At 42.1% G+C, this 15,345-nt stretch overlaps 1 protein-coding gene across 15 annotated transcripts in view; it reads right to left on the bottom strand.

The window, feature by feature from the left end:
• The window catches only part of ZMYND11 (zinc finger MYND-type containing 11), a 122,520-nt gene that overhangs the window by 38,211 nt on the left and 68,964 nt on the right, over positions 1-15,345 (bottom strand). For 9 of the 15 annotated variants that reach the window (XM_040645485.1, XM_040645491.1, XM_040645487.1 and 6 more), the window contains 3 exons: positions 12,664-12,823; positions 5,593-5,637; positions 2,861-3,022 (listed from right to left, as the gene is read on the bottom strand). In XM_040645485.1, the coding sequence (XP_040501419.1) occupies positions 2,861-3,022; positions 5,593-5,637; positions 12,664-12,823 (367 nt within the window). Of the gene's footprint in view, positions 1-2,860; positions 3,023-3,484; positions 3,579-5,592; positions 5,638-12,663; positions 12,824-15,345 lie in introns of those variants that run through there. The other 6 variants (XM_040645489.1, XM_040645494.1, XM_040645488.1 and 3 more) reach the window with 3 other exon arrangements.

Raw genomic sequence — 15,345 nt, forward strand, 5'->3', positions numbered from 1 at the left:
AAAGTAGGAATTTTATTAGATATTTTCTTCAGAAGTATAATTGTTCAATTTCACTCAGGAATATAAAATGTCCACAATAAAGTTTAACCCATCTTCAAAAATCCAGTGTTTTTGCTCAGTCTGTGCTATGAAAGCTGTGACCATAAAGACACTGGGGCATTGGGAATTGCACTTCTTGAGGGCCAGAGTCCCTCCTATCTGATCAGCAATCCACCTCTTGTATTTTTACTACCTTAGGCTCTTGTTCTTAAGATCTCATTAATACCTTACTTCAAGTGTTAACTGTTACCAAAAAACAGGTATTTGCTTTTAAAATGAACAATCCAAATCTGCAAAAATAAAATATGAATATTAAAACAGTTCCCACACCTCCAATTAAACCAATTTCATGGAGATACCGCAAATTCTTGCAGACACTAAAGAAGAGGTCTACAGCTTAAGGCTTGATACTGATACATGCAGATTTAGGAATTTATAAATGACCTAGCATTTAGGCATTTGATTATGAATCATCATTACACACTGTATTTGTAAGGCCACCCTAATGGTCTCGTCTGCCTACTAAATATGTGCAGTAGTGCGGCTGAGAGGAAGTATACTCCGGTAATACACTGCACGTGTACAGTGGTGCTGGTAAGATGAAGTATACTGAGGTAACACACTGAGCGTGTACAGTGGAGCCGGTGAGATGGAGTATACTGAGGTAACACACACTGAGCGTGTACAGTGGTGCCAGTGAGATGGAGTATACTGAGGTAACATACTGAGTGTGTACACTAGTGTCGGTGAGATGGAGTATACTGAGGTAACACACACTGAGCGTGTACGCTAGTGCCAGTGAGATGAAGTATACTGAGGAAAAACACACTGAGCGTGTACACTAGTGCCAGTGAGATGGAGTATACTGAGGTAACACACTGAGCGTGTACAGTGGTGCCAGTGAGATGGAGTATACTGAGGTAACATACTGAGTGTGTACACTAGTGTCGGTGAGATGGAGTATACTGAGGTAACATACTGAGTGTGTACACTAGTGTCGGTGAGATGGAGTATACTGAGGTAACATACTGAGTGTGTACACTAGTGTCGGTGAGATGGAGTATACTGAGGTAACATACTGAGTGTGTACACTAGTGTCGGTGAGATGGAGTATACTGAGGTAACATACTGAGTGTGTACACTAGTGTCGGTGAGATGGAGTATACTGAGGTAACATACTGAGTGTGTACACTAGTGTCGGTGAGATGGAGTATACTGAGGTAACATACTGAGTGTGTACACTAGTGTCGGTGAGATGGAGTATACTGAGGTAACATACTGAGTGTGTACACTAGTGTCGGTGAGATGGAGTATACTGAGGTAACATACTGAGTGTGTACACTAGTGTCGGTGAGATGGAGTATACTGAGGTAACATACTGAGTGTGTACACTAGTGTCGGTGAGATGGAGTATACTGAGGTAACATACTGAGTGTGTACACTAGTGTCGGTGAGATGGAGTATACTGAGGTAACATACTGAGTGTGTACACTAGTGTCGGTGAGATGGAGTATACTGAGGTAACATACTGAGTGTGTACACTAGTGTCGGTGAGATGGAGTATACTGAGGTAACATACTGAGTGTGTACACTAGTGTCGGTGAGATGGAGTATACTGAGGTAACATACTGAGTGTGTACACTAGTGTCGGTGAGATGGAGTATACTGAGGTAACATACTGAGTGTGTACACTAGTGCCAGTGAGATGGAGTATACTGAGGTAACACACTGAGTGTGTACAGTGGTGCCAGTGAGATGGAGTATACTGAGGTAACACACTGAGTGTGTACAGTGGTGCCAGTGAGATGGAGTATACTGAGGTAACACACTGAGTGTGTACAGTGGTGCCAGTGAGATGGAGTATACAAAGTCAACATTACTAAGACAATACCAGAAGCTCATCATGCTGGCAGGATATTTAGGACCAGTACTGAAGAAGGGAAAAATTATGAACACACAACTTTTTTACATTATAAACGAATATTTAACTCAAGTATTACAAAGTATATTCAGAAACTGAGCCCATGAGTAATATGAGCAATTTGCATGGTTCCCAATACGGATCATAGCAATTAGTAATACAAAACAGTAGAGGTTGCAATAATATAACCCCTAATCACCGTCAATGCCATATGCGATGTACTATGCAGGCTTCACACATCACTTGTACGCACACACACCACGTTCTACAACCAACAAGCACAGCCAGGTGTACTTTTCACTAGGGAAATAACAGGAATGAAAATAATTGTGGAAAGTCCCTATTTTTCCTACCAGACTATTTCATTTTGCTTTAAGTAATTAGAATGCTTTATATACAACTGTCCCATCCCTCCACCCTCCAAATAAAATACAAGCAAGGAATAAACTAACCCATGATATGACAAAAAAGAAAGGCGACATTACATGAATATAAAATGGGAAGTTAGATACAAAATGTTTCCAACAATGTGCCTTTTGCTGGCTGTGTTTCCTGAATGGAGAGGATAGATTGAACCAAACCTAGTGTGGGAGACTATTCCTTGATTTCCAAAGGCTAGCCATGACAGGAGTCACACAATCCAGAGGCAAGTGTAATGTAAGGGAAGAAAGTGTATTTTTATGTGACTGGAACTTTCTACAGTCCATACCCTGAGTATGTCAGGTGTTCTGGGGTACGCACTGACCAGTGCTGTGTTCATTCACCATCATTTCAGTTGATAACCCCCACCCTCCAGTCTGTCATCCATTCACCTGGCACGCCCACCTGGGGTATCTTGCACAGCTATTATCAGTGAATTCCAACCCTCTGACCAGCACATGAAAGCTCATAGGTACTCACCCTGCATACTGGGCACTGCCAGTGACTACTGCTGTCTCTAAGCCTGTACTCATCAGACAAACACTTGGAATGATACACACGAAAACACAGGTCACATATCAACACCTCTCCAGGCAAATGGCATTCAAAACAATACCAGTCATGATTTTCTGTTTCCCAGTCCTACAAAAAATACAAAATAATTTCGTATGACATTTTGTCAATATCTGCAATGACTAAGAACAAAATTGAAACTAAAGTCCATCAGAAGTTAGGCATTAAAAACAATTTTAGACATTTTACTGTATTAAAACAAGAGGGAAAAAATACCTAGAAATTTGCTTCTTTAAATTTTGAATTTCTTTCCTGAACAGTATTAATACTCAAAATATTTTAAGGTGATCTGATAGTAAAACCAGCCCAAATGAAGTAAGTCCAGAGCCAATCCCAGTTCTAACATTATCTTTCATTTTTTTAATATAATCTATGGAATTATTTCTTCAGTAAACTGAATACCCCAAACCAGCATCTACAGCTCAGTATTTCAAATAAACCAACCTGTTTTGTTCTGCATTTTAAACAAAATACAGTAAGTACTTAGCACACTGTGGGAACAGAGAGAATAGTAGTAAATATGATGCTCACTATTCTTATCTTCTCATCCATGGTATTGGATGCTTTATTGAAAATAACATTAATCAGAATGTCCATGTTCTGACAGTTGTCAAATTTTCAGGGTCTGTTGAATTTGGAAAAATAAATTGAAAATGTGAAACTAAAGGTTTAATCACGTTCTCCAAAGGACATTACCATAAAGAAACAAAACAGGAAGCAGGCGTTTTTCTTATTGGGACTCTCCCCAGAAATGAAATAAGGACGGGTGCTCTTGTACATTTTCTGTTACACTCTGTGTGTGAACAGCCAACACCATTTAACTAGAAACAGGAAGATGTTACTGGTTGTCTTAATTTAGCACTAATTCATTAATACATTCCTTATAAATGTCACTCTTAGCTTCTATCGAAAATCCCTGTGTTAAGAGTGATGGCTTAACTCTCAGCCTTCCTCTGTTGATGTAGTTAATAAACGAACAAGGGTCGAGCCCTCACGTAGTGCAATCCAGGCCACTTTCAACGGGGACCCTGAAATTCCAGGCCTAAGCTCCACCATCATTTTTCTTTTCATAAACCACTGCCTACAGTCTGCTTCTGGGGCCGGGCGGCTCTCTTGTTTTCTCTCAGGTCAGTAACCCCTCCCCCCCGGTACACAGGCTTCCTCGTGGACTTGTCCAGAAAACACTGGAGCCTCTGGCACCGAAGGTCCACATTATCACTGCCTGACCTCACAAGGGGCTTACCACCCACTCCTTCAAAAGAGAACGTTCCCAAGTTCATGTCTTCCTACCCATAATCAGAGTCGTGGCTAGAGTACATTTACCAAATTCTACAAAAGTGTAAATTTTTGGTTTGCTTTTTATTAAAAAAGTGGTCTTTATCAACCAAAGTAATAAAAAAGCATGACCATTTCTGGTTATTTGCTGCAGATTTGCTGCAAACTTACTTTGGTGGAGGGATTTCAGTCAGACTACTTAAAAAAATCGTAAGATATTGATTTGACATAAAACCCTAATTTGCACATGGTAGAAGAAACGTAGCTCACCACGCTGGATACAACACGTGCGTGTGGGCGCCTGGCAGTGACAATGGTCATTGGGGGCGCCCATCGTACAGGGCTTAGGTGGGAAGCTGCACTTCAGCTATTTCAAGTTTTGTCTCATAATTTGTCGATAAATTAGGTTTCAGTAAGAATAACATACTTTGGTCTATTTTTAATCAACACAACTCCTTCCCAGTTTGCAACAAAGTCTTGCAGAATATTTTCTTCCTAGCTGTTCAGAAACATCTTAAAGGATTTCGATGGCTTATATTTGATTCATTATGAACAAAAGAAACCGCCATCTTTCATCATTTGAATTTTTTTTACATCAATTCATCTTCCTGTAATTCTTCGCAAAATGGGAACTCGGCTCACCAAGACGAGGCACGCAGCTCAGGTTCCCCTAGCGTCTCCTGACTTCTTCTTACCCCCGTTTCCCGTCCCACCATGACACAAAGAGGAAAGTGGATCTCTCTTCACCGGTGTGTGTAATCCTAGACCTAGTTTTTCACAAAAATTGTAGGAATGAAAGTATACCTCAAGTCAAGTTAAAGTAGAGGAACATGTGGACACCTGTTTATGTAACAGCATGTAGGTGCTGTTCATTCTTTTAAGGGCCGCAGTAGCTGCTCAGAATACGTAACATGCAAAAGTCAAGTTCAAAAGTTATTAGGTTTTGAATCCAGGAAACGTTGTTAGGGCTATAAATGATATAAGAATGTTTGTTACAGGCAGATTTGCCTACAGTTTGTCTTTTAGTAAACACAATCCACTGATTTAGTACTTCTGAAACACTCAATGTGTGCCAAAAGCTAAGCGTGCATTTTCCCTGGATTTCACCAGATGTCAGCAACCACTCTAGACAAAGCCTGATCGACAGCATATTATGTGAAATGACACTCCAGTACTTCAAGAAAGTTTTAAAAATGCAAACCTACTAGCATAAAATCCAAGACTAGAAGCAATGTACAGACAGTTTGATTTTAATGAGTAATTCTAGCAAGAATAAACTAAGATAGCCTAAAAAAAGATGGAAATGTAATACAAAAAAAGGGCAGAATTAAAAAGTAAAATAACATAGTGCAAAATTAGTTCACCTTGTTTGGGGCTGCTGTCCTGGAGAAAGGCTGCATACTGTAGGCCTTTCAAAATAAAAACAAAATAATCTTGGTCTCTCTACTACAACTTTGCTCATTATCAGGCAATACACAGAGCTAAAGGGATTTTGTACACAAACTATTAATTGCTATACAACTTACGTTATTTTGTGGATGGTATCAACTGATAATCTCTGAATGTGCTAATCATCAATGAAAAACAGCAGCATGCAAACTCAAGAGTCATTACAAGTTTACGAGGAAACTCTGACACTAACACAGAAGCTACACATGGACAAAGAGAAAATTCAAAGAGAATTCATGTGCCACAAAACCTGTAGTGATGTTAGCAAAACAGCTGACTGACAAATTCGGTGCCATTAAAATCTGCACAAGACCATGAATGTAATGTCCTTTTGATCAGAAAGTGGTTCAAGACTGCATTTTTTTAAGTTGGGAGTGAGGAACGTGAACAAGGTAAACTCGGTACTTGGCCACGGTGTGAGGTCCACACAGGCGGTCTTCAGAGCCTAGGAGAAAACAGCCCGCCATCTACAAGCGGCCTGCTGACCTATGTCCGTCACCACGTCCAGCATTTGCTCAAAACTCGGGAGCCACACTGGCTCAAGTCCCGGTTCTGGCCTCCGTGGGCTCTGTGATCTGGGGCAGCACACCTAGCTTCTCTGTGTATCATTTTCTATCTGTCAAATGAACTAAACTGTGCCTCGTTTACAGGGTTTTTGTAAGGATGAAACGAGTTACTGTGCTCAGTGAGTGCTGGCTGGCTACTGAGACGGTCTGCTAGAGCGCACAAACGACTTGAGGGCAGGTCACATAAGACGTGGCGTTTGTAACACTACCGTGCGAGTTTCCGTCTCAGGACTCTACACTCCTGATGACGGCTGACGCAGCATTTCTGTAACGAGACAGCAAGACACGCTGCTGACCGAGGGCTCGCTGGGAGAGCTGCATCTGTAACTGGGCCTCCCAACTGTAATCCACCCTCCCCACACTCGAAAGAGATTCTCACCTTTCTGGTCATTCCCTACTTAATGCAATGAGCAGATAAATCTCACTTTATCAAATATGTGTTTGATGTGGTATTTAACATAGATACAATGCAAAATTAATCATTGAGAGCTAAGAATTTGATGATTAAATATCTCCAGTCATTTTAAAAATTATTTTTTAAAAATAAAACTACAATAACACTGCTTAGTGAACTAGAATTTAGAAAGAAGGAGGGGGGAAAAGGAACCACACACACACACACACACACACACACAAATCCAGTCAATCAAAGCTGAACGGAATGTAACAGGATAGCATGACCCAAAATGCTCTACTGAAAAGAACGGAAATACTTTACCAAATAAAGAATAATTTCTAAGTACATTACAGTTTGAATACACATAGAACCATAGTACAATTGGTTTCTAGTTAATTCATAATCACAGACACTTAATACTTCACTTCGTAAATAAGTGACTTTACACATCTTTGCATCCGAGACAGGTAACAGCTCTGGAAGCAACGTGCAGTTCTGCACATGATTAGCATAAACGTAATAAGATATATTTCACTTAAAAAAAATCAATGCCATCCAAAGAGCTTCAAGTTTTGCACTTAAGTACTTAAAATGTATGACTGATTAATTTATGACAACTAAACCACAAAAATGCAAAGATCTACATTTAAACATTTCTCAGTTCAGTACTTGGATTTACGAAGTGGGCTGAGGCGGTCAAGCTGCTTGAATTCAGCGGCTTCTCTTCATCTTTTTTCAAGAGCAAATCAAGAGAACACTTCTTGCCATGGCTGTATAATGCTGTGACTTCTGAAGGAAAAGACACAGATGCAATCCTCTCTTATCTAAAAGATGTGAACGTAACAAGTTTCTAGGGGTATGGAAACTGCAGCTGCTCTTAGACTGGTCGTTCTGAATGTGGAGAAACAGAATGACAGGAAAGTGTCCATCTTGCCCCTCTGCAAATTAAGACCAAATCCACGTAACCCCAGGAGAACATGGGATCCCTTCAAAGAAACCATAAAATGTGTATTTTCATTAATTATGCTTCTTTAAGTGTTAAAACCTTAATTACATGAGAAAAAGCAAGAAATAAAGAATTCTACATTTTCACCTAGGCCTACTTTAAAAGCAGCATGAGGTCCTGCTTATTGGCAGGACGAGCTGGATTCCATGGATGGAAGCAGGGCTCGGCAGCTAAGACCTGAACTCCTGTGTGTACGTGCGTCTCAGTCAGCAGCAGGAAGGCTGGCAGAGGGCTCGAAGTGACAGTGCAAGGGGTCCTGGGGAGGCTACTCTACAAACACTGATTCTGACATAGCAGTGATTGGGAAAGAAGAGACGAGACCCAAGTCCACATCTGGAAGGCGAGCAGAAAGCGTAATAGCGCGTGTCACTGTTGTGCACTTTTAAGTCAACCGCGACACTGGTAACCAAATCGCTTAGTGTCAGATCAAACGTATCTGTCAAACAGTAGGGCCGAGTCACAGCTCTGCACCAGGAACCATGAAGAAAGCGGGAAGTCATGAAAATAGATAGTATTACAGCTGTCTCAGTATCGAAACACATATTTGATGTTTTATCTGCACGTGATCCCTAGCTCAAGGCTACCTGCCCTACTAGACTGCACTGAATTCTTTTATAAGACCTTCCTAATCTCTAGCGAGCTCCTTCTGAGTTAAAAGTTTAAACCATGAGAAATTAATGTGTTTACTACAAAGGGAGCTACTAAATGCCAAATTCAGCCCAGCAAACGGTAAAATTCTGCCCAAGAAATAGGTTTCTCAAGATGTGAGAATCACACATGGACTGAAGCAGCCCGCCACGCATCTTTCTCCAGCACAAGCAGATGATGAAGCCTTCGGGAGAACATGCAGGATTGCTTTAAAAATCAAACGAAAAAAGCTTTGCTCTAACAAAATGTTGAATGGTCCGACACACAAGGTTTCACTCTGTGCCCTGGGTCTCTTGGCCTTGACTCAAATAATTTTGAAAGCTCTGAGAACCACCTCTAGAAGAATTGCTTGGATCCTATCAGTGACTATTAATGACATACAAATCTGGAAGAAAACTAAAAAATTTACGAGAGTGTTCCCCAGGGTCAGCAAGGTCGTTTTTTAAAATTGGTTGGAGCAGATACTTTTCCTGCTTTGTTGACTAATATTTAAGCAAACCATTTAAAATTGAGAGCGGCCTCATTTTTAATAATTGCGTATTTACTTCTGCCTTCTCAAATGGACATACTTAAAATGTCACCAGGAAGATGGTTATCTACTGCCTAATTTTGTCATAGTTTCTCCCAGTGAATCACCACTTGGACAGGGCTCTAGTGGTGGTTGGGATCAGAACCCAGATGTCCAGAAATCATTCCAGCCTGGCAGAAGGAGCCTCAGCATGATGGAGGCCAGTCCTTGCTTATACAGGCTTCCTCTTCAACAGATTATATATAATTATATCCTACATATTGTTATGTTAGGCATTTGTCACATGATTGCTGGTTTAATAAAAATAATGTTTAAGATATGCATATCTTTCAATTGTATCAGTTTTTAAAAATAAGCATCGGGAGAAAAGGCAGCCAAGGTGGAATACAAATGTGACCCCAACGGGCTCTCCGCTCAGCTACCGTGGAGCGGTATAAGGACCACCTTCTCCTTCCCGCCATAACGGCAGTAGAGACGAGCCCATCCTCTATGCTAACACAGAGCATCTCAGGAATACACCATGGGGACTTACCAAGGGAAGTCAGCTTCTCCCCGCCTCGGAGCTACCGCTGCTACTTTTAGAGACTGAGAAGAGCTTTACTACCCATGTTTCAAATGACAGAACTTCCTGAGTAAAGAATAGTTTAACTTCAGGGTGCCTGGGTGGCTCAGTCCGTGAAGCGTCTGCCTTCGGCTCAGGTCACGATCTCAGGGTCCTGGGATCCAGTCCCACATCGGGCTCCCTGCTCAGTGGGGAGTCTCCTCCCTCTGCCTCTCCCCCTGCGTGTGCTCTCTCTCTCAAATAAATAAATAAACTTTTTTTTTTTTTTAAAAAAGAGAGACTATTTTAATTCCAATTAAAGGTTTAAAAAGGAATAAGCAAAAAATCTTATGTCTTTCCTTCTCAAGGCCGCATATACCTGCTTGACTTCTCTTGACAGGGAGTCATAAAGTCAACAGTCAACAAGATGAATGACATGCATCTTCCAGTTTAAGAACTCGATGTCCAGAGAATCGTGTGTACAAGGTGGAGAAACTATGAAGAAGGGCCCCAGACTCAAATGCCAGCACGCGGGGCTGGCCCACAGAACACCTCTGTGCGAGTTAGAACAGGGCGCCCTCCCCTAACGCTGTTTTCACTCGGGGAGACATATGGCTGCCACACACGTGGGGGTGGCTGGCAGCAGGGGCTGAATGCACTTTCTGAGCGGTGCGGGTCAGAACGGGCCCCGTACACAGCAGCCCGCACGCCCCGGCCGCACCTCAGCTGTGTCCTTCTAGGGTACTCAGTGCATGAGCACGACAGCATGCCAGCACTGGAAGCAGGGGTTAACCCAGTCATGGGTTTGAGAAACACACACAGTCTCATCACGCCATACTTGCACCTTAAACCCAGTGTCTCGGGGAAACCTCTTTACACATCTCCTTGTGTTTGAAGATACAGGTTTAAAAGTAAAAAGACCCTGGGGCGCCTGGGTGGCACAGCGGTTGGGCGTCTGCCTTCGGCTCAGGGCGTGATCCCGGCGTTATGGGATCGAGCCCCACATCAGGCTCCTCCGCTAGGAGCCTGCTTCTTCCTCTCCCACTCCCCCTGCTTGTGTTCCCTCTCTCGCTGGCTGTCTCTCTCTCTGTCGAATAAATAAATAAAATCTTAAAAAAATAAAAAAAATAAAAAAAAATAAAAGTAAAAAGACCCTGATGAGAATTTCTGCTCGTGTGGTTGTAAGAAATGCATGTGTTTTTGCTACACTGTATACAGACATTTCTTAACCATATTTATTTGCTGGCCAAAACTTGCTCTGAACACATGGTTATAAGCTTTATACAGATAATCTCACTTAATCCTTAAAACAATCAAGTGAAATACATATTAATATGCTCATATTACAGGTGAGTAATGAGGATCAGCGGTTAAGAAATTTCCTCAAGATCACACGACTAAATAAACGCATGAGGTGGGATGGGAGCCCTCTCTGTTAACATGTAAGACCTGACCTCTCCGCTACACTACACTGCTGCGTATTTCACACACTGGGCACAATTTTCACACACCCGGCTGCACTTGCAACATGCGTACTCAGTATAAGAAACGTTAGTAAGAAATTACAGAACCTGTACACTGGTTGTTTGATTGAACATCTAAAATTTCACCTTGAAAAAAGAAAAAAGGTTGGCGCTACAAATATGTGCGGGAAGGACACGTCCACGTGCAGCACCGAACACAGCGTCCATGTTGCGGTGAACACGGGACAGCTCTTCAGCTGCTCGTGGGAGCCGACAGACAAGTCCCACCTGAAGAGGGAGAAAGCTCACGCGGAGGCACAACCCTAAAAAGGAAGGAAAATCTCTTGCATCAAAGATGCACACGTGGTAGACAAACCAAGATCCCGTGGACTCAGCTGCACTTACTACTGGCGGGTTGTACGCAGACCCCGGAAATGTCCACACTAAGTCTGCAAATGTCCAAGTGTTTGGGACTAGACATTTTCTACTACCTGGATTATTCTCAGTATATGATAAGCTATCAACTGCCAAAGTGTGGTGGAGACAGGTCTAGCTCACCTCACACTGTAACTATTGGGACTTGGCACCCAAAGTTGTTTTGCTGGCAACAAAGCTCTGCTTTTCTGGGAGGAAGTGAACAGAGCAGTTATTATGATAGACACATTCTCACTTAAGTTTTCAAGAGCACTTCAAGGGCACAGATCAAATGAGACCAGTGAAATTAAACATTTTTTTCCCACGTTTTCTATTTGTGGGAAGTGTGAATTTCCTTAACTCTGAAGGCACAGATTACACTGACAAACACAGTATTACAACTGAACAACTGCTCTAACATTTAGACTCACTGCTGCTCCTGGGGACCAGCTGCCCCAGAAAACGTGCTGTCGGTTTGCTGCTCTAGGGCCGGACAGCAAGCGGGAGCCAGAAAGGGAAATACGATTCACAATGCTTGGGGAAAGATCCCGCAAAGAACCAATTTTAAGATTTTGTGTCATTTTTATGATGTTGGAGAATTCATGATAAACATTCTCAAAACACCTACTTACTAAGTCAATTCCTTTTAGAAGCAAACAAACAAAAAAAGGATCTATTATATTTGAAACCTATCATCCTTAAATGATGTTCCTTAGCAAAAATTAAGACTTTTCTAATCAAGGTATTAACCATCAAATGCAAATTAAGGTAGGAATACAAAAACATTACACATGAAACCAAAGGTTACATAAGAAACAAATGCACTTCTGTACGTGCCGAGGTTCCAAATAAAAGATTATAATGTCCTTACTTAGAAGAGGAGTCAAAGTAAGAACTAGGCAAAATATAAAGAAAATTAGCTTTGTCTTTCCTGATTTCTGCTGGAGCGCCAGCAAACCGGTTACAGTCACAGTCAGTGAGGACACCATCCAAGGAACCTAGTTCCCCAGAAGCCACGGACAGGTGGCTGCGGGCACAGACGACATCAGCCCGGAGAAGACAGTCTCCTGCTCACTCTGTCTAGATGGCATCGACATTATCCTGCATTGAAACAGTCTGTACTAACATTTACTGAAGAAAACAGGAAGACCATTAGTTACGTGAACAATAAAAGGGACTTTGTTTTATTTTTCAGATTCAAGGTAACCTAGACAGAGAAAGGAAGCTCTTTGTAGAAGTGAGTTTTCTCCTAAAGAGGGAGGAAATTATCCATCCTGCCGACGTAGGCCTTTCATGTTAATAAGAAATACTGAAGTGAAATATTACTAAACTTCTAAAAATGAATTACTATGGGTTGTAGTTAAATAATGTTCAAAGACTTAAAGTCAGCATCCCCAAATTTATCAAATAAAATATACTTACAATCTCATCTCCTGGCAACCAGTATCCTTCCTGCTCAATACCAGCTTTTGAGCCTTTGCAACCCACTGTTAAGGTTTCGACAATGAGACCATCTTTCACAGCCAGGCTCAGCTGACGGGTGGTCTCTTTTGGATGCATACCGTGGACTCGAGACATATACCTGAGTACAGAGGAAAAACAAATTAAAAAATCCCTTAGGACTTGAAAATAAATAAATAGAGGTGATTTATTTCTCCTTTGTTACAACTGGTACTTATGAGGGCCCTGCTAAAGAAACAAGGTCCTGGATACTTAAGTCTTTTAATTATCATGCTATTTTATTATTTATTTTTTTATTTTTATTTTTTTTTAAAGATTTTATTTATTTATTCAACAGGATAGAGACAGCCAGCGAGAGAGGGAACACAAGCAGGGGGAGTGGGAGAGGAAGAAGCAGGCTCATAGCGGAGGAGCCTGATGTGGGGCTCGATCCCATAACGCCGGGATCATGCCCTGAGCCGAAGGCAGACGCTTAACCGCTGTGCCACCCAGGTGCCCCTATCATGCTATTTTAAACCTTAAATCTATTTGTATATTTAGAGGAGTATTTGTTCAAAATAGTCCTTAACTAGCAAACAGAAATCACTTAACAGATTTTACTCTAACATCCCATGTAGTTCTGGCCTCTGCAGCAACCCAACTAACTTTCACTCTGCAAATTCAAATTCATAAGTCTATCATCTCTAGACATAAGACTTCAGAATAGAAAACACTAGGACTCAAAACGTAGGAAATGACACTAACGAACGTACAAGAATTACATGACTGGTACCGACATATAAAGAAACAAGAAAGTATGTTGGGATCAGTTAGGCAAAAATATGATTTTCAATGAAATATACTTTGGATTGGATCACTAAACAGAATCCCGGACCTACAGTCGCAGCATTTTATTCAATTTTTAAAAATGTAACATTTCAAACATACTCTGGCCCACAGAGAATACCGCTGCAGGCTCCCTTGTATTCGCCAGCTCTGTGAACTCATGCTAACATGAGCGCACATTTGCTTCATAGCTTGTTTCTTAAGGAAGCACAATGTTACAGATATGTTTGAATTTGTGCTATTTTCCCGTTCCCTCCATTGAAACCTCAACACCCTCTACCAGGAGGCTCCTGGGCATCAGACACAAGACACAGGACGAGGCAAACCAGGCCGGCCGCCATCTCCCCAAAGAGGCGCTGCACGTACAAGACACGGGGGCAACGCCCACAAGATTCATCTGTCATTTCAATACCAAAGCCTTCACAACAAATCATTCCACAAATGCCAAGTACCCATCATGGAACCACCTTTCTAATTCAAAGAACACATTTCAACAAAGAAAAGTAGTGAACCCCAACTGAGGACTGATGAACTTGCAGAGTGTAGCAGACACCTGTTCTGTTCACAAGATCGTGAACTTTTCAAAGGTGTGCTCCGTCTGTCAATGCAGGTAGCTGGAGGGCTCAGGAGGGGCGGAGGGGATGACAGGGAGCATACCCCGGCCCTGACCAACTGACATGCAAGCACAACCAGCAGGGCCCCGGGAGAGACCCGGACGCTGACGGACTGCCCGAGGGGAGAAAGCGGGTCGCTGGTGGGGCTCGACTCTGATGCATCAAGTCAGGGCTAGCAGAAATCACCAGTCCAGCGGGGGGCGGGGGCCAGGGGGGAGGGAGATGAGCCAAAATGAACATGTCCTAACGTCCTCACTGTTCACGGGAGGGAACCAACAGAAAAAACCTCAAGGATGAAGTAGTCCATCTAAATTTATAAAGGTAACCCTCAGAACAAAAATACAAACGTTCTAAAGTATCTGAAGAACTCATAAAAAAACACATTAATTGGCAAAACAAAAACACCAAAAGAAACAACAGAAAGCGTATTACATTCGATGACAGGACCAAAACCAACTTTGTTTAATAAATACACACTGGCTAAACTCCACAGTACGAAAAAGACAGCCTGCATCACAACACCGAACTCACAGTCTACAGGACACACTTCTAAAGTGGCTCAGGACAACGAGGCAAGAACGGGCACAGGCACATCACAGAAATGTAGTCCGCATGAAGCCGGGACCAGCACGGCAACCAACAAGATCGGCAATCCAGGACAAGAACTGTTTTTTAAAAAAAGGCAAACAGGGCATAGGTTGTTATAAAGCAAAGACTGTAAGAAATAAAGGAAATACTGACAGGAATACAGAATTACGAGACTTCACTTCTCTCCGTCCACAAAAACATCCAGGAAACAGAACTAGGTATTCATACAGAAGACCTAATTATCAAGGCAGATCTAGTTTGGTTAAATTTATTCTGAAACCCAAAACGTACCTTCAACAGGTCCAAGGAAAATTCATTAAAGTTGAGCATAAAACTGGACACAAAAACAACCTTATTTAAGATCGTATTCATTTATTTATTTGAGAGAGAGCGAGAGTGTGAAGGGGGAGGAGCAGAGAGAGAGGGAGGAGAAATAACGTCAGGCAGACTCTGTGCTGAGCGCAGAGCCCGATGCGGGGCTCGATCCCAGGACCCGGAGATCATGCCTGAGCCGAAACCAAGAGTCCGACGCTCAACTGACTGAGCCCAGGTGCCCACAGAACAACTTGGTCCTTACAGTGAAAGCAAACCAGGACAACTGGAAAACTCCCATGAA

Source organism: Ursus maritimus, unplaced genomic scaffold, assembly GCF_017311325.1.
Source record: "Ursus maritimus isolate PB19 unplaced genomic scaffold, ASM1731132v1 scaffold_31, whole genome shotgun sequence".
Lineage (NCBI taxonomy): Eukaryota > Metazoa > Chordata > Mammalia > Carnivora > Ursidae > Ursus > Ursus maritimus.